We start from the raw sequence: 20,785 nt of genomic DNA on the forward strand, positions 1-20,785 counted from the left end.
TCTCCAGGCAAGTATTTGGGTACACAGGGAATGTGTCTGGGGTTATTAGATACATTTCCTGAGGATTTGCAATTGCATATTCATACATCATTCCATTTTTTAGGCACACACACACACACACACACACACACACACACACACACACACACACACACACACACACACACACACACACACACACACACACACACACACACACACACACACACACACACACACACACACACACACACACACACACACACACACACGCGCGCACGCACACCTTAAAACCAGTCTCAGTTCAGCAGTGCAGTGTACACCATGATACTCTGACAAGCAGCTCTGGCAGCCTGCCTGAGGGTGAGGCAGTAATGAGGAACTACTGGTATAAAATAGTGAGGGAATTCCAAAACTCCCACACCCGCAAACGCCCGCTAAAACACCCCCCTGCTCCTCTGACATCTGCATTGTGTTTATACGGACTGTGTGGTGGTTAAAAGGCTGAGTGGAAAAAGCATCCGTTGCTTTGCGGGAAATCGATGGACCCGGCGGTCAGGAGCTCGCCAAAAAAAGATGAGAATATTTGTGGTAAGCTCTTACCCTGCCTCTGCACTCTCAAAGGTTTGGCTCGGTGGAAAAGGGCAGACATTTTGCAGAGAAGCTGGGAAGGGTTAACATGGGAACAGTCTTTTTCTCGCTTTCGCACATGTGCAACTCCTGCGAGCTGAGGTGTTGTTACATCGATTCCTGTGACACTTTAAGAAGGATCACCCCGAGCTGATGAGAGAAGCAGAGAAGGGGATGGGAAAGGAGGAAAAGAAAATAGGAGGAAGAGAGCTTCAGGGTGTTACAGCAGCCGAACAGTGTACCAGTGGTTTGGTAGAATGAAAAGAATGAGGGAGAGAACAGAGCAGAGAGGAAACATTCTCTTACCGCAAAGAGTAGCATTACACAGGATATGGAAATGTACATTTGTACTGTAGTTTCACCTACCACACACACACACACACACACACACACACACGCACGCACACGCACACACACACACACTTAGACACACACATAGAGGCAAATTTGAAACAGTTGTGGCACTTTTACATGCATTACTACGGCACATAAACCTGCATATTATTTACTAACCATCTGCAATGTAGTTTAAGCAGGCACTCAATTATAACATTTAAAGTAAACTTTTTGGCATTGTATTAAACTGCATTAAAGGAGATGTTTTGTGTATCTTTTCTATCTATTGACCATGGCAGCAATAAATCATCACATAGTGATCAAATGATGGAGGATAATAATATGCATTGTCCTTTGGATTTGATAATTTGCATAATTTCTTTAGTTAACAGGGTGCTAAAACAACACGCACATGCAAACGGTGCCATCAGACGGTCAATTAATTCAATATGATTGCCACTTTTAAATGCAGTACTGCAGCGAAAAAACCCTGTGACTTATTTACTAACCATCTGCAATCTTTTTTTATGTAAATTTACATGCATTATGCATTTGGCAGATGCTTTTAACCAAAATGACTTGCATTGCATTCTAGTCATTTTATCAGTTCATGCATTCCCTCAAACCCATGACCTTGGCATCACTTTTCTGTTTGAGCCACAGGGATGCATATTTATGTCTTACTATAGATTGACCAGTACTTACTAAAACTCACCATGTCTCTGGTGTAATTAGCTTTTTGCTAAACTACATTTAATTTAAAAGATTGTGTACATTTATGTTGATCATGGCACCGGTTGTTTATCAAATGATGATCAAATAATGGATACAAACTTTAAAACTTGGCATAATACAAATGTGCTGTGAATCTCAGCTAACCTGCATTTTAAAAACCTGTCTCAGGAATGTGGATTGCTGTGGTGGAGTGTGCAAGTAAACAACGCAACAGCATACGAGGTTCATTCTCAGTAAAATCTCCCCACAGAGTTCTGAATATAAGCTTTTCTTTCCTTCCAGTCGCCTAACTTCTCACCTATCGTCATCTTCTCAGTTACAGTATATAGGACGACCAGCCTCTGTTGCTATGCCTTTATCCTAACCTACTTCTCCTAGCCCTGAAATAGCACCGGGGGTTGCTCAGGTCTATCGTCTCTCTTTTGGGGATTGTAAAATGAGGTCTGTCCTACCACTCAATGATCCTCGTTTTCGTTCTCTCTCTCTAGGCGGCGAGACAGTCCTCTGGGTCTATATACGGTGACGCGTCTGTGTGCAAAAAATAAGAACAGGGTGTTGTGTGCATTAATGCAGTTTCCCCACCTAAATGAGTTTTAGTGTCTAGATTCTAAGAAAAATGTTTGCCATTGTCAAAGCCTCTGACAGATGAATAGATGATGTTTGAGTTTCAGGATTTGACCGTATTGGAATTTCAGCCGGTGAACCACTTCCTGTTCAAATGAATGGATGGTGTATACATATAGACCGTGTCTCACGCACTCAAAAATGTGTTGGCATTTCGCCAGTTCATCTCAGAGAAGGTTATATATCAAAAATCAAACCTCTTGGTCTTTCTTGGCTTGGATGAGCTCATACTCTTTTAAGAACACACTCTACCCAAACAAGCACTTAAACTCAAAGGCTGGCTTCCTCTTATCAGATCAGATAAAAGTGGGTCCAAACAATGTATGTCAAAGATAGCATCACACGGTTTGTGTAAATCAAATGCAGGAGCTTCAGCTTCCAGGATCCATTAAGCAGCTTCACTTGAATGAACTCCCCTGAGATTTGAAATAGCACTAGACACATTAACAGAACTGATTTGTTCATCCTCACCCACAGAGCTTTCTTCAAACATGCTATTGGTCAGTCCACTGGTCAATGGGTCTCCTGGGGACATCGCTATGAAAGCATTATAGCAAAAAGGAGCATTCATATGCACTGCATCTTACGCAATAGCATCAACATTAGCATATCGCCATTTCACTGCACCAATCAGCTGATAAGATGGAGACCTACATGAACGGGTCAATGTTTAATTAGCATTTGGGATAATGAAACTAGTGTGCTAGAAAACAAAAGACGCTCTTTCTCACACAACAATCTGTTTGCATTGCAGTTTTACTGTGTGATTTGTGTAGCAGATGTTTATTTGAATTTGAATTAGTGGGTTTAATTTATTTAATTTCTAATCCATGAGTCCATGACTTTATTGATATTAAATGAAATGTTCAAAATGAGCATTAGAGGCTTTTGCATTAATTATTTTTTAAACTAGTGTTAAATAACAATAACTTACATCATACAGAGTATCTACTGGGCTTTGGGTGCTCGAGCCCCTGCCTTATTTCAACATTTATCAAAAGTGCCCTTCTCAATCAAATATCAATGGTACTATTGTGGTCAAAAAAACAAAATGCATTTGATTATAATTAACATGACAAGGTGTACAAAACTAAAGTAGCCTGAATTCACGTTTATTTTTACGTATCTGTCAGTCTGATGTGTCGTTGCCATTGCGCTGCTATGGGTTGCGTCACTTGCGTGTGTCTTGCTTCGGTCTTGACCTAGCGGCAACATTCTTATCTGAAAAATGAAGCCTACCCGGAAGTGCGAAAAACTGCAATACATCGAAAATCCGCTGGGGGCAGGTCCCAAAAGGGACCAAATGTCCATAGACCCCCATGTTAAAATGTCCGTTTTCACAGCATAAATTCATGTTTTTACAGGTTGGTCCCATGGACTTTTATTGTATTTTTCGATAGGTTCGGAGTGCCTGACAACTGTGAGGGGGGTGAATTTTTTTCTAACTCGTTAGTTTAGATTGTGTTTAGCTATAAAATGTTTGACAAATAAGGGCGTGGTTAACTTTGATTGACAGCGTGATTGACAGCTGATAACGGGCTGCGCCGAGTGGAATTCCTGAAATTTGACGTCTCAGCCATGATCTGACACAACACATCATACCACCTCTGTATCCTTTCTGAAAAGATTTTCCAAGATGGCGCCGCCCATACCCCCCATAAACGGCCTCATAACCGTTCTTCAGAAAGTCTATTGGTGACGTCACAGATGCTTTGTCCATATTTTTAACAGTCTATGGTCTTGTCTGACGAGCAAAAGTTATGCGTTTTAGAATAAAAATGTAAACGTAGATATCCCACAGATTGCTCGGGAACCGATGCTCTCGAGCCAAATATGGTTCTTCCGGTGAGTATATCGCTCGACGGCAGGAAAAAATAAATAAACCAAACAATTTTAAAGTTGTGTGTCGATTCAATTAAAAATCCACATATCACATGTTTTAAAATATTACATAATTCATTGAAGCCTGTTTGTCATGTATAATACACCGACCAATCGTCATCTGGCACAAGAAGTTCAAATTTCATTGGACAATGTGATTGTGAAGTGGAGCGGTAATTTTCCGGTCATCCATAAATCGTTTGAAAATTACATGGACAGACGAATTTACATTCATGAACTGATCTGAATCTGCGTCGTTGAACTAAAAGATATTACTTGACTACAAAGCACTGCACAAAACCAGCACCAAAAGTAGCATTAATGGTAGGTATAGAATTCAAGTCACTTGTACTTAGTCTATATTGACACACTGTTTACCATTTGATTCAACTATAGAGCTGCCAACTCTCACGCATTCACCGGGAGACTCACGCAATTGACCCTTTTCACACGCTCACATGCCACACATCCATTTTCTCACGCAGAGAAAAATTGCGAAGCAAAGAGGACACTGACACCGCGACAAACAAGATAGAGCAGGATACTTTTGATATGAAACCAATTCTCAGCTCTCAGATCCTGAGATTATGTCATTTTTTTACGAAATTCAAAAACAATAAATAGGTTACCGTTTTGGCGCTTTTAAATGTGACGCGACAGATATCTAGCGCCTGGCGGCACATGAACCGATAATCTACCAATAGCCTGACGTTACCAGTCATTCACAAAGTTTATTTATTTTAGATGATCAGATTTCTTTATTTAGAAAACTGATTATACCTCAGCCAATCTTGGTGTTATTCTGCAACAGAATTTTTTCTCTGTTCAATGGCTGTTGCTCTTCAGAGATGTGTTTTGCATGCAATAGATCAGTCACAACAGGCAGGACAACATTCTTTAGCCTCTTAGTATCTGTTGCGGTTTCTACATTTTAGTAAATCAAAGTGCATTACAGGTTACTGTGTAATCTATCATGTAAGAAGATTCAGATAAAGTTTTAAGCTAGATTACGGTAAATGTGTGTTCCTTTTTCCATCTTAGTTAGTCCGATCTGACCAATTGCCAGCCGACCTTTCCCTCCTCAGTGTGTGTGCCCGCGCCGTGTTACTATGGCAACACCTCAGGGCTGGCGGCATCAAGGCGGACACTAGAAGGTCGATGATTCTGCTGGTGCCATTTGGGGCATTTGCATCACCTTGTGTGGCATTACCTACCGTTTTACAGTATGATGCAAGATGAAGTCAGAGCTGCTGCACCTCAGATGCATAAAGACAGCTCTCTCTGAAAAGTTTCAAGGTGTTGCCATGTTTTCCCTGAGCAGTGCATCTTTATCTGAGAGCCAGAAGAGAAGATAGAGAGAGAAGAATTTAGGGCAAATCTCACACGGACAGTATCGCCTGCCAAACGCAGAACATAATTCACTAATATGACAGTTGCTCTAATAGTTCAGTGTTACATTGTGCACACACTGACCTACTAGTACCAGTCTCTTCCAGTTACAATTCTTCCCTTTATAATGTTAAATAAGGACATACTTCACAAATGTGAATCAATGAATCAATGAATCAATCATATTTCCAAACAAGTCATCAGTTTGCATCAATTGTGCCTGTGGTAGTTTTGGAGGGAAGAGCGTGGTGGTTGAGGTTGTGTCTTTGGCAGGCGTGAGGGTGGGCAGGTGCAGTCTCGGTTGAAAGAGGAGAAACGCAGCACCATCTGGCACAGGGATCCCCCTCCCAGTGGGAGGAGAGGGAGAGACGGAGGGATTGAGGGATGTGGAGCAACGGAGGAGTGTGACCAAGGTAATTAGTACACCCCCTCAGATTAGACTAATGGAAAGAAGGCGGGATCACCCACTCCTGAGCATGGAGAAGAACAGTGGAAGCCAACGCCTCCGTATCAAACCTTGGCTCACTGGAAAATAATTTTCACACAGTTCCTTGCACAATATTTTATGGATTCAAAACATTTTTACCATAGTGTATGATTTGTAGACTAATACATTTGAATCACATAACCTGATGCAAATCTAAGGCTTTAGCAAACTGACGTAGCAAACCATAGGCCGTAAAAAAAGATGGACGTCACCTTCCATTGTAGAAAAGTGAAGCTGCCAATGTCCCAATATGGTGCTGACATATTGAGCCGATTCGGGACTCAAGTCTGTGCAGCAGTGAGCGTGAAGTGGAGCTGCCCTATCAAGGCCCGACCCACACTCCCGCAGGATCGGTTAGTACAGTTTACTGCAGAACAACTCATTATGTCGGTGTGAAATAAACAGCTATGGAAATGTCTTAAAAAACTACTACTTTGCTCAGAGAAGTTGTCAATCTCAGCTGTCAATCATGATGTCAAACCCCTGTTTTTATAGCATAAAATGATCAATATGACCAAATATGACCAAAAAAAAAACTAACACTCTTTTAGTACCAGTCACTGGACATTTTGGACACTGGAAAGTGTCGCAAAAAATGCAAGAAGCAACGGCATATATACTTTTGCAGAAATGTTGCCAGTGGGGATATTTTTCCAATGAGCCTGGGCTGTTTCAAAGTGTGCCAAGTTCATTAGCAGCTTTTTAAATAAAATGTATTGTTCATAATAGGTATAAAAAAAGAAATGCTGCAAGTCATGGATTTAGGAATCTCAATCATTTAACAAAACATTTGCATGTTCGCGGTTATCTTATGTCAATTAATTTAATTCAGTGTTTTTAAATTTTTTTAATGATTTCTTAATTTTAATATTATATTTGAATTAATTAATTATTAGCTTTCCATAAACCCACTAACCCCTGTTATTAAATTATTAGGGTTTTTTTAAGAATAACTTTGAGTGAGCGTTACATGATGACAAAGGTTATCTAAATCTCAACAACTAATGATTTCAATCAATTGAATAGTAAAATGTTTTAGAAGATTCCTTGTCTTTTGTTTAATCTGACCATATCATCATGTTGCTCTATGGTTTGTTGCTGTAGTTATGTGTGTGTTGGCCAGGAATCTAAAGGGCTCTTGATCAGGGCATATCTCCCTTTTTAGTGTAATTGCAGCTTTCGTGTTGCTGCCTTCAAATCATCAGTCTCTCATCTACACATTCCTTCTTTCTGATCGCTTTAAAGTAAAAAAGAGCTCTTTAAGTGTCTAACTCAGACATATGCTTTGATCTTCCATTTGTTAAAAGCTCACAGCATTCAGACACTTCTAAATGCAGGGTAGGCTGTAAACAGGGTCTGTGACTGACAGCCAATGAAATTAGACAAGAGCGATAGAGATCCAACATCCTTGACGTTATCTCTGAAGTTACATCTTTCTAAGTCACTGAACAGTCTTGTACGAACAGATGCAAAGAGAAAGACTTCCGCTTCACAGGCTTCCCGCAATTAACTCGCACCCAGATCAAACACCTAATGCTGTAGAAACGTCTCTTCATTCACTTCTCAGTGCTGCCTGGCTAATTACGTCATGCTTTTTAAGGTCTTACAAACACAGACACATAACGTAGGAGTGGCTTTGAGAAATAAAAATAGCAATTTGTTTCTGTTGCTATGGTGGCTTTAGTCATCTTCGAGTTTCGTCTCGATCACTTCGCAGTTTCCCGTCGCCACCCGTTTTGACTTGTCACTGGCACGTTGTAGCAAAGACGTTCTGAGAAGAAGCACTTTGGCAGGTGCAGGCTTGTCCACACATAGTGACATATGTAACATTCCTGTCACACGAGTCACGGCACCTGCTCGCATTCCAGTGCAGCCAGTGTCTCTTTCCTTACTGTCTGCAACTCAAGGTACATTCACACTTTTACGTTCTCTTGTCTTTTATATTCTGAGGACATGCCTTTTGTTACACTTCAACAGGAGATTTCATTTTTATTTTATATTAGAGCGTATTTTATTTGTCTTTTATTCGATATTAGAATATATGTTTGTTTTTATTTGTATATATTTCTATTATCTATTTTATAATATTTTATTAAAGTAAATTAAATTATTTATATTTAATATAATCTTTATCAAATGTCAAAATTAATATCCATTTTTGCATACTGTACATTAATGTTTAGATTCACCTCAGTGGGTTTATTTTTCATTTCATTAAAATAGCGTAGAAGTTTCATTTTGGCTATTTATTGCCACTATCAACTTGAAAAGAATGATCAGCTTATCATTATGGCCTGTAATATCAGAGCATCCCTAATTTTGATGAAATATTACACCTCAAACAGCCCAGAGTAGAAGTGTATGTGTTCATCCATAAGCCTATGATTGTTCTGTTTTTGAGGATTACAAGGAAATGTATTGAGAAACAACTGTCAATATTTTTAATCCTTTAAATTGCTTTAGCACAAAAGATGCCCGAAAGTTCATTCAGTAATTATTTCTCCGAAAAGAGACTAAAATGCTCTACTCAACTCAAATTTACTTCAGAGCACAAATTCTAATCTCTCTCTCTCGGTCTCTGTTTTTTAGGTGTCCTTCTTGACATACAGAAACACTTCGATGTTGGTGACAGTGGAGCAGGCTTGTTGCAAACAGGTAAGTCTCTCATAATCCCATAATTACGTGGTTTTGCAATCATGCAGTGTAAACATGCAGACTCACTGACTTATATCACTGGCACGAGGTGGAAGAGAAGACTAAAATCCATTAAGCTCCTTGCAGCTGGAGTGACAGGGATAACAAAGGAGTGAAAAAAAATCTATGGACGCGGTGGTCCAACTAGACCTCCTTCCTCACCAAAGCCAGTGTAATTGACTGAGCTTGAAGCACTTGTTTGGGTTTAACAAAGCAGAGGAGTGCCACAGTTGTTTGGATTAGTTGGAGACCCACCCGTTATTCAACAGTGCAATGACTTTACATAGATTTTCCAATATTTATATTAAGGAAAAATACCACAGTATGGTTCAGTAAAATTGTTCAACTGGGGAAGCTGTAAAAGTGTGTTTTTAGTTTTTAGCCTGGTTGTTACAGGAAACTGTAATAGTACTGCAGTGGATGCCCAACAGTGCAAGTTCACTCTATGGTTCCTTTTAATGGGAGGAAAAGACTAGTTTGTTCTGGAAATCACACAGAGCTGCGTGCGATGCATGCGGTTTTTGCTAACGTTTATAACAGCTAAAATTAAAAAATGACTAATAATCGGCCACTCATTATATGCAGAAGACAGTGATGTGTAGCAAATTATGACATCATTAAAGGTTATTTGTGGTTGGTGAGAAATCAGTGGATGTATATGGAGGGAGGCGAATGAGAGGTTTCAGTGTTTAAACAGCAGGATTGCGCTTGGTCAGGTGGGTTTTTTTGGAGGCTTCCTGAACTGGGCTGGGTCCACGTCAAATGGCTTTTGTGAAGTAGAGTCACTGTGTGCAGGCCCTGTTGGAGTGCTTAGCGGCTATCTGAACACTTGAACACACAAACTATACTCGTGTGCTTATTCACATACATACCAGAGTGTGCACACAGAGACACTGTCAAGCACGTCATATGCAGTGGCAAGAATATACAAGCACAAATGCTCACAGACACACACGCGCACACACACACACACACACACACACACACACACACACACACACACACACACACACACACACACACGCGCACACGCACACACACACACACACACACACACACACACACACACACACACACACACACACACACACACACACACACACACACACACACACACACACACTTACAGAGGGTCATTGAGCAGTTGCATAGTCGGGGATGTCTGGGATTCAGATCCAGCTCAATGTTGATCTATTGCCTCCATTCATTTGGTTTAAAAATATTAGAATAACTGGCGCCTAGAGACCTCAGCACATAAATCTTTCCGTATTTAAGAGTGCCATGTTTTGATTCTAAAAATCTACACCTCTTACTGTAAAACAAGATCAATTTACTTGAGATGAACAATTACGGGTTTTTTTTCACAGAACAAATGAATAATAAATATAATATATTTTGATTTATATTAATATCTACTACCTTTCAAAAGTTTGGAGCTGTTAAGATCTATCCTGTTTTTGAAATAATCGTCACTCTGCTGCATTTTTTTAAATAAAAAAATACAGTAAAATCTTTTGCTTTCAAGCATGGTTTGATATCTAAATTTAATTTGAGGTTTTTGTGTTTTAGCTTAAATTTAGTCCAAATAGTATAGAAAAGAGGAGAAAAGGTGAATAAAAACTTTGTTGGTACTTTGAGACTTTCTAAATAAAACATCCGGCTCTATTCAGCTCAATTATATTATATAACTGCCTGTAGAGATGAGTGAGATGTACAACGGAAACCTTTCATTTAAAAGGCAGTAAGAAAGAATTCTGTTTTTGCTTAGCTGACCAATTTAGACTATACTGTAACTCACTGAAGAAAATGTGTTTTTGATGAGTCTGTAATTGGTTGCAAATAAACATTACAATTATGCTTGGCTCAGGCTAACCATGAAGTAAACGACTGGTTGGAAACTTTCTATAGGTTGATTCTCAACAGGGAATTGGTGCTTCTTTTCATGCTTTGACAGCATGGCAGCCAATTATTGTTCTATATGCTACAAGAGGGATGGCACCTCTCATGCTGTGACACTGTCTCAAGATTCTCTCTAACTAGGGGTTGCATTTGTACATTTAAGGGTGGGGAGCCCAAAAATCTGGCAAGATACAGCCCCACCAAAACAAACAAATAAATGTACAATAGTTTTTTTTTTTTTTTACATTTGCTAAAATTAGGTGTAATACCTCAAACAATCAAAAAATCAGGACTGGAGCATTGAGAAAATGGAGTGATGAACTATTTATTTCTGCAAATGTGTTATTTTTTCACAGCACAAGGGTTGCCATCTAGACATTAGTGGGTCGAGTTTTCTTATACTGTTTTAGCAGATTCTTTTGTTAAGAACATAAAAATATATGATTGCCTTTGTATTATATAACAAAATATCAAAGCAAACCACATCTTGAACCATATCCTATGCAACCCAGAAAAATACGAGCAGGGAAAAGTCCCTTTGTTAAGTCCCTTTGCATGTGGTCAGTGTTTAGAATGTAGAGAAAGTGTCTGTGGTAGGTTTAGTTTGGCCTCTGATCCCAGTCTGACCTCATTCTTCACACAGCGCAACGAAATTTCAGATGCTCTGGTCACTGGCTGAGAACCTCAGTGTGAAAAGTTGGTTGAAGGGATGGCGTGAGATCAACTGGAGTGCGACCTATTGTGATAGGTTTGATCAGTGTGTTTAACTCACCTTGATGAAAAAGTGAAAGCTTTTCTTTTCTTATATATATATATATATATATATATATATATGTGATTTGTTGATATATTCACTGTGAAACAAGATAACCCCGTTTTTTTCAGTGTACACATCTCTTACATATACACATCTGTTAGTTTGACAGAGGAGCTAGCCTTCCCAAAATCTACAGACTATGGCAGTATGTCTTAAAGTGCACATAGCATGAAGAGGTGAGAGATTAATGTCTTAAGGAATGTCTTGAGAATAGCTGACTAAGGCAGTGTACCATAAAACAGGAGGTGAAATACAGAGACAGTTTGGGAGGAGGAATCTTTTCATAATATATTTCCTAAACTCAAAGGCCAATTCTACGAGAGTCGATCTTTCATGACATTGTGCCATTGTCATAACAAAAGGAAGTAAATATACAGTAAATCAGTGAATGATGCCATGTGGGAAGAATGGAGTATCCAGTACCACATGAGGTCATATACCGCAAGCCTTAGCTCAACACAGGGTGATTCAGGCCTCATGTTTCAATTGATCTATTGTGGCGATTACCAAATCACTTGTATTAACAAATCGAGATGAAAGATTCAGTTGCTGAAAACTCCCTGCAAAAATATTTCACAGATGTAAAATATTGGTTATATGATAATGTCTGGTTTGTGTCCTTAAAGTGATGCCCAGTGTCATATTTCCAGACAAATCTGTGTCTATACTTGATATTGACACATAGGCCCCTTACATATAACCATATCAGGGCAATATTGACTTTACCGGGCTTTACACAATGTGCTTTTACCTGTGCCTCATGCCTGTCAATCACCTCTATATCAACAAAGACAAACCTTCTAGATCTGATCCCACTCACAATGCTCTCTCATGCTTCATTTCTTTTGCCTTGCTGAGTTTAACCAAAACCTTTATCAGACTAAGAGATATTAATTTCAGATTAGTGGAAAAGAACAATTATTGTTGACACCAAAAAATAATGGACTGTTTGCTAGCCACAATGCCTGCAGGCGGTCCTGGGTGTCTGCAAGATAGAAGAAATAATGAGGATGGAATGAGGAAAGAAGAGAGGGTTAACTTGGATGTTATTACTGTCCCGAGGGCCTCCTCCTGCTCTTTTGTTTGGTAGGTGACATTGGCATTTTAAGGGTGGGTGCGGGGAATCTGGATGGCCTCCCTGCATCCAAAAGAGAAATATTTGCTGAAGATGGATGAATGGAGATGAGCCTTAGGCAGGTGAATGTTAAAATTTCCTGTGGGTTAGTGACGCAGCGGTGGGTGGTCTTCAGTCTTACACTATCTAAAACCAGCACTGATTTTTAATGGTTAAAAGGTTTGCACTTGTTTTGAGGGCAATAATAAGAAACTAAATAATAATAAAACATATGTTTTGAGTCTTGCTTGACAGTGGAAAACATGCCACCACATTAATCACTTGATTAGGGGTGCATTGCCCAAAAGCATCTTAATCCAATTATGGTCACAAGTTCCCTCGTTATCAACATAGTTGAATGATTTTGAATTTCCCGAAACCATAGTTCCTACGAACATTCGCAAACAACCTTGCAAACTTACATAGTCGAAACTGACTGACTAAATGAACCGTATGTATACGGGAGTAAAGTATACGCCAAATACGATATGCTAACATGATTTTAAAAAATGCTTTCTGTTGTTTATTTAAATTAACTATAATAATATTAAATGCATTAATTAAAATATCAAAGAGATGAATTAGCTGAAGATCTTTCTTCACCTGCACATGACATCATTAACAAATTTATATTGTTGTTGACTATATTGTTGAACTATTGTTGTTCAGACGACAGAGGTGTGATAGAAACAGTATGACTTGTTAGTTAGTTTCTAGAACGATGATTCGTACTATGGTGGTTAAGTAGTGAGTTACGTTGTTATGTACGGGAATTGCATCCCTGGCTGGTTGCAATGCAGTTACTAAAGGGGTTTAGAGTATGATTGCACAATTTGTGGAACAATTTAATTGTGAATTGTCTGTTTGTAAAGATTGTGATTTAAAATGCGATAACAAAAGTTTCAGGTTTGCTTTGCTTGTTTGTAGGTTTAATTTCATGCTTTGGCCAAATATTTTGTGATTATATATCAATATGACTATACAATAATAATAATAATTATTAGTTGTAGTAATAGCAGTAGTAAATAAAAAAAAAACATACTAAAACAACAAAAAATTATAATACAGTACAACTGTAAAACTACAATAACAATATTTACGGCTGTCATAATTACTTAATTACCATCAAGCATTAATTTTGGTGAAAAAAACGCATGGATCCATTAAAGCTTCTCTTTTGTTGACAGTAGCAGGTTTATGAGCACTTCTCATAACAAGTTTTGAAAGATGGTTGACGCATGCTGTGCACAAGTCATATTTAGATTTCTGCTTTATTTTAATTAATCGTGCAGCCCTAGTTCAGAGTAGGTGTTAGTGTTTGGCTACAGGCCCAGGTCAAAAGAGCCCAACCCAAATATCAGTGGGTTGTATATGTATCCATATATAAGACGGCCTTTTTCTGTTTTTTTTTTTTGTTTTGTTTTTCAAATATTCTAAGTCCAGTCTCTTAGAAAAGTAATAGCAAACATCTCAATCAGATGCAAGAATTTAGGTAATTTGTCTAAACTTTATTACTCAAGGTTATGGGTTTTGAGTATGAGTATGAGCAGTAGTAACTAATCATTTTCATGAGAAAGATATGATACGATATATTTCATATCTCTGATTATACCGTAGAGACTCTAATTAGACTGTATTGCTCTAAAGGTCAAGAGATCAGTGCCCTCTGGTCAAAGATGGTAGCTCTTGTCTGCATGCTAGGTGTACGTCTGCCGTTTTCTGCTATCCCATCTGTCACTGCAGGAGCGAACACTGCTTTGAATCCTGACATGACTCCACTGTGTCCATGTCTCCGTCTAGCCGCTCCGTCTGGGGCATGTGTCGTATATAGCTGCAGTCTGTGGCCAGTCAGTCTGTAAGTGAATGACACCGGCCCAGGTGCACGACTACATCCACCCAGACAAAGAAAGCGCTATATCGAGAAGAAATTTCTGTGTGGACTGGATTGTGACTTTCAGGATATTGGCTTACATAGCCATGAGCCATTAAAATACATCATTTAAGAAGTGAGATGTTACTACAGGCCTCCTGTAGTACAGCACTTCCACTGTATGTTTACACAGCCAAAATTGTCCCCTTCTCAGCTTTCATTTTAATGGTGGATCTTACAGTTTCTGATTTCTTTGGCCTAGACAGCGAGGAGCTACTGTATCTGTGTATCATCAGCTGTTCATACTCAGACCACAGCTGTACTATGATATCCCTCCTTTCTTCGTCTCTCTGTATTATTAGGTTTCTCACAAAACACATTGCTCTGGAGCTGTTTTGCAGCACTGTCAATTTGAAAGGCATCTAATATTAAAAAAATGAATAAATGGATTCAACAGCAGGAAAGAGACAGGAGATGTGCTTGAAGGAGAGGGTTGTAGACTAAGTGAGAGGAATGGAAATGAAAGAGGAAAGATTCCAGCACCTGCTCATCGCTCCTCTGTCAATGGCACAGAGATGTAATGGATTACAGACATGTCAATGTGAAAACGGAGGGAAAAAATAAAAACCAAAGTTTGGCTCTGACACTGGGTAATGAGCAATCAATACATCAAATCCACATCTCTGCACATGCTATGAATAGATATGTAGGTCTTACTGCTTGAATCTGCTTTAGATCAGCCAGATGGGTGAACCTCACAAATCTCACAAATGTCAGGGTCATATTTCAGGCAATATATATAAATAAATAAATTTATATATATATCTATATATAATATATATAACATATATATATATATATATATATATATATATATATATATATATATATATATATATAATATACTCATTTGTATATATGAGATTAATCCTGAAATTCTTTATGTAATTATTTATTCTGTGTACTGTTTGTAATGAAATGTATGTGTGAATAAGATATGGCGCTTTTCCACTGCATGGTACGGCTTGGTACGGTTCGGCTCGGCGCGCACGGTTCGGCTCGCTTCGCTTTTCCACTGCGTGGTACGACTCGGCGCGGCGCGGCACGGCTCGGTTAGCTTTAGCTCGGTTGCTTTCCAACTGCAGTTAGTACCGCTTCAAAGTGGGTGGGATTATGACTAATCGTTATAGTTTGTCCGCTCCTCGGCAACCAACAAGAGGAACGTCTGCCCTTCTCGTCCACTGACCACGATTCAGCCATTTCTTTTTTGGAAGTTTTTTTTCTTCAAGCAAGTCAAGCAAGTAGTTTTAAAACAGGTGCTACAGCGGTGGCTGTTACTGGCTATTTAAATCTAGCGGGTTTGATGTCTCGCAAATACAATGGAACCTCAACAGAGGTGGTACCATTTAAAGCGAGCCGAAGCGAGCTGTACTGTACCGTACTATGCAGTTTAAAAGTGCCACAAGAGAGCCGTACCGTACCGAGCCGAGCCGTACCGTACCATGCAGTGGAAAAGCGCCAAATCGTGCCGTACCGAACCGAACCGTACCGTACCATGCAGTGGAAAAGCGCCAACAGAAACTGGGAATTTTTAGGCCATGTCTCAAAGGGGACGGGGCTTCATTGATCCCCCTTAAACCCCACCCTGATCCTCAGCTCACTCTCACAGGGCTTCATGCCAATCACAGCAAGCATTAACCACAAAGCCAGTGAGTGGCCCACCTCATTCATATTAGATTCACAAAGGCATCCTCTCTTAAATTTAAAGAGTCTGCTTGGACAGTTTCCCTGTAAAAAAGGGAGGACAGGAATGGAGAGAGCGTATAAAAGGGCAAAAGCTCTTCTGAAGCTCTCTCAGTGTTCAACACAACAAAGCATTTTTTACAATGACCCAAAATCCCTCAGACATTAGAATTAGATTAGGCATAGCATAAACTTTGTGTATTTTCTTGTACGAGAAAGACATGGAGAAATCAATACAAGGCGAGGGTCTATTCTCTGTCCCCTGTGGACAGAACCACCCATCCACACACAATACAGCTTCATCAACCAAGGTCAAATCATTTATTACAGTACATTCAGAGAGAGAGAGATCATGGGTGTGATCCTATGATAGAATATATGTGTGTACGTGAGGGTTTGTGTGCATTTGGATTTACCAATTGTGAGTAAATTTGTCACATTGGTTTTAACAGCTTTGGCAAGGACCTCAGCATTGACACAAACACACACACATTTACTCACTCTGTCATTTGAATGCTGGCCTATCATTAGATGTACAGCTCTGGGCTGGAGAGGAAAACTCCACATCCACTGAAAAAGCCCATATCCCACGCTTCTCACACACCAGCTCCCAGCTATAACACGGAGTCTAACCAGCCGGAAGCAAGGAAATTACAGGATATTATCTTTTCTTGTCTTAATTCTGCTTTCTAACCAAGGCCATTATAAAATACAGTTAAAGCTCCATTTCCCATGTGGTTTACTTTTTTATCTTTAATGTCCATATTAAAGGAATTTCAGTGTCAGGACAAATTTCCTCTGGACTATTGGGAGGTAATTGACTAATTGACCCTTCGCTAAGCCACGCCCGAAAATCGCAACTGGCCAATCGTGTCTTAGCAACCGTAACTAGGCGCGGGAGGTCTGGCAAGCTTTCGAGCGAGTGAAACATGCCGAAGCGTTGTGCGTATGGATTGTGCTAATCTGATACCCGGTATCCTAAAAGTTTGGACGGGGGAGTGGAATTTTTTTCCTTCCTGAAAATCTAAAAGCCAAGAGGAGAAATGATGTGCGTGGATCAGCAGTGTGGGAGACCACATTCACAACTACATGTCCACAGGATTAACAAAAACACATATTGCTTGGAAGTTGGAAATAATGACTGCTCTTTGTTCATAATGCATATATTTTAACGTAAAATAAGACGATTAAAGACAAGACGGAGGCTCACTGACATACTTCAAATTGTATTTCAGCATTTCGTTAATCGACGGCCTACTAACGTTACCCCTGACTGAGTAACTTTAACCCAATCTGATCGCGGCCCGCCCGGTGTTAGTGTTATTCCACAAAATGTATGGATAAACTGTTTGATATATAATTATTAGATTATTTTCACATTTCACTTACCCTGCTGTGCACGAAAATAGCTGTGTGTTTCCCATTTGAATGGTCAGCGTATGAGGCGGCGGCTGCTTGCGCTGGGACTATAGACTTTAGCTTCAATTTGAATGAAATTATTCGCTAATTTGTTGCATATTATTTCGTGGATATATCGCTCGAATGCACACTGCAGTCCCCTTTGTCTTGCTCTCTCAGATATTTCACATGTTCGCCAAAAATTACTAATTTTTATAAATAAAGACATTGGAAATGTCTGACACCGGTGCATACACACTGTAATAGACGTGCCAGACACAAAAGCTTGACAGGCGTAGCAACAGTAACTAGGGAGGGCGGGGCTTAGCGAAGGGTCAATTAAGAGTAGTGCTGCAACCAATTTAACTACAGTAAATTTTCCAAAAGGGTGACAATGGCTCAGCTCTTTTCACAATAATGTAGCTTTTCCAGTAACAAGTAATTTTTCCAAAGATTAACAGTGTAGCGTGACAAGTGTGATGCTCTATAATAATTTTGTGTCACATTATGTTTTGCATGAAGCTTGAGATCTGAGTGAAGTCATGCAGGAATCACACAATCTCCTGAACTGTCCTGTCTCTCGAATAGTTTTGAGAATTCTGATTCATTTTGCTTTCGACAGTTTGTACCAAATGGCTTGTGCAAATAAGTGTTTCGCTGCTTCACGATTCATTTTAGTAAAACAGTTTGTTCAGAGAGTTAATAAAAAACCTGTCAGAAGAAACGATTCATTGCTTCACATGATTCCATTCGGACTGCTTCATTACAAGTCCTTGCGTGAGACTTTGTCTTTTTGTGGTGAAATACTTAAATGTTGCTATTCGCCACTGTTTTCATTATACAAATTAGAGCATTTCTAGTTTTATTTGTTGTATTTAATGACAATTTCTGAAAACTTTTAATGAGTTGTTTTAATATAAGGAATCAAAAGATGGTTTAACAGAAATAGAAAATGAATCTGTTCAAAATTAACTACAGTACCTCAAATTATGATTATCTGGTAGCTTGGGAAGCTAGCTTCAAAATAGCTCGTCCAGATCAGTTCCTGTGCACTAAACCGATGAGAATTTTAAATATATAAATCTTCATCTGGATTCAATTTAAAACCTCCAGTGAACATTTTAAACTAGGCTGTGGTGTTATTATTCTATGTGTAGAAGGTTGTAAAAAGTGAAACTGTGTTTCCTCAAAGAAAAGTGTGTTTCTGTGCATAATGTGTGCCTACACATCATGTAAATGTCCAACACGCTCTCTCTGCTAACACTATTCATCTGTAAAGTGTTGAGTTGATCTTCCTTTTATCAGTGGCACTCCTCTTCTGCCTCTCAGATCTGTTGAAAGGCACAAGTGCAGCTGCGAGCTAATAGTGAGTGATGAAAAGCGTAACAACCTAACACCATTTACCACCACTTCCACATGCGGGCAATACAATCGTAAGGGTTCACCCCAGAACCTTGGCAGAGCTAATAGTGGTGTTTGAAAAAAAAAAAAATATGTCATGCTACATTCTGGTAAGCTACAAACAGTGTGGCCTATTTCAGGGAAGCTTTACCCAACAACTTGCATATAATATGCCAAGAAACATATGTGCACTCACACAAATAAATCAAACACACCCACACTGGTAAGCCAAGACTACTGAAGCCTGAAATGGTCTGCAATGAAGTAAAAGAGAGGAATGCTGATGATGTTCAGATGGGGGAATTCTGACAGAGGTATGCATGAGCGTGAAGGTCAGGTGAGAAAAAGCCAAAGGTGGAGTCTCTTGGTAGGTGCGCAGATACATCCTTCATAGCTATTACAGCGGCTTCTGTCTGGAGGCCAAATGCCACTGCAAAAATCTGACAGAAGCACTACAGAAATGTAAAAATGTTAAGCAGTTTACAATAAGTGTTTCCAAACTAGTTTTCAAGACATTTGAAGTATCAACCTAGAATTTCATAGAACTTAAAGGTACACTGTGTAGGAATTTCTCCCATCTAGCGGTGAAATTTTATTTTGCATTGAAACGAATAGTGCTCTAGTGCCTTGCTTTTTCAAATGTGTGTTGCAACTGCGGTAGCCATTATGTACCAAGAAGCTATGACAACATGTCTGAGAAAAGCTATCCCGATATCGCTTTTTTGGCGATGAGGATTCCTTCTCCTGTGGCTCGGCATAAGTATGATCCTGCATTAAGTACCGTGCGATGCAGCCTTTCAAATTTGCTGGGACAGTGACAACTGCCTCTCACTGATCTCCTTGTCCATTTCAGCTGGTTTCAGTCACGTGACGCTTGCCCTGAACGAAAACGCGTTGTGGAAACGCGTTGAGGTTGGCTAGTGTTTTTTGTCCCTCTCTGCTATTATAGTTTTTCAAAATGGTGGAACGACATGGAAGCCTGCCCGTCCAATGTAAATAAAGATAAGAAATTCTTCGCTTACGAGGATTAAAAGTCAGATTGTTTGTAGAGGTAATTTTACACCAATGAGGACGTATTTATGAATAAAGACATTGATTTTAGCTAATAAAATACTTAAACTACACAGTGTACCTTTAAACTGAAAATTGTGAAAATCAATATTTAGCATTTCCATCAGATATATCTGTAAACATTTCTGCAAAAACATCCTTAGATGGAAATTTCACTTATTTCAGGACATTTCCTTGAAATCCTCTATAGATATTTAAAGAGGAAGCATCAGGTTTTACTTTAAAATGTTACATAATTTGTTGTGGTAATTCTACACCGAGAACAGAGCGTCTTAAACCTCCCTGACAGATTTAAAGTATAGAGGAGAATCCAGGCAGGAAAAGGGAATATTTTTCATACTTTTGACTGTTCTCATCAGCAGTGGTATGCAGCAGGTGTATGTTTATGGGTGTCTTTAAGCTTAGTCATTGTGTTCTTTAAAATGGAGTTGTCAGTTGCAGTAACACTTTTCACAATATAAATTGTTCTGAAGCATATTTAGAAAGATTAGTGCCTTACATAGTTTTATGATACATCATTCATTAGACATTTGGCCTCTGAGATTGTTCGAGTAGTTAGAGAATGCAGACAAAATGTATTTGTAAAGCAAAACCTGTGTTATTATGGAGACCGGAAAACCTACCATAAGCACTCTGCTGCATTAACATCAACTTTGTCATTTGTGTCCTATTGTATATAGGACCTATACAAAGCATGAGCACAGTCAACCATATCTC

The 20,785-nt window shown here is 39.2% G+C and overlaps 1 protein-coding gene across 3 annotated transcripts in view; it reads left to right on the forward strand.

Moving 5' to 3' along the window:
- The window catches only part of spns2 (SPNS lysolipid transporter 2, sphingosine-1-phosphate), a 78,227-nt gene that overhangs the window by 12,548 nt on the left and 44,894 nt on the right, over positions 1 to 20,785 (forward strand). For all 3 annotated transcript variants that reach the window (XM_077240827.1, XM_077240828.1, XM_077240826.1), the window contains exon 2: positions 8,651 to 8,716. In XM_077240827.1, coding sequence (XP_077096942.1) covers positions 8,651 to 8,716 — 66 coding nt within the window. The remainder of the gene's footprint in view (positions 1 to 8,650; positions 8,717 to 20,785) is intronic.

This window comes from Siphateles boraxobius, unplaced genomic scaffold (assembly GCF_051911475.1).
Source record: "Siphateles boraxobius isolate OS27281-9 unplaced genomic scaffold, OSU_SipBor_1 24, whole genome shotgun sequence".
Classification (NCBI taxonomy): Eukaryota; Metazoa; Chordata; class Actinopteri; order Cypriniformes; family Leuciscidae; genus Siphateles; species Siphateles boraxobius.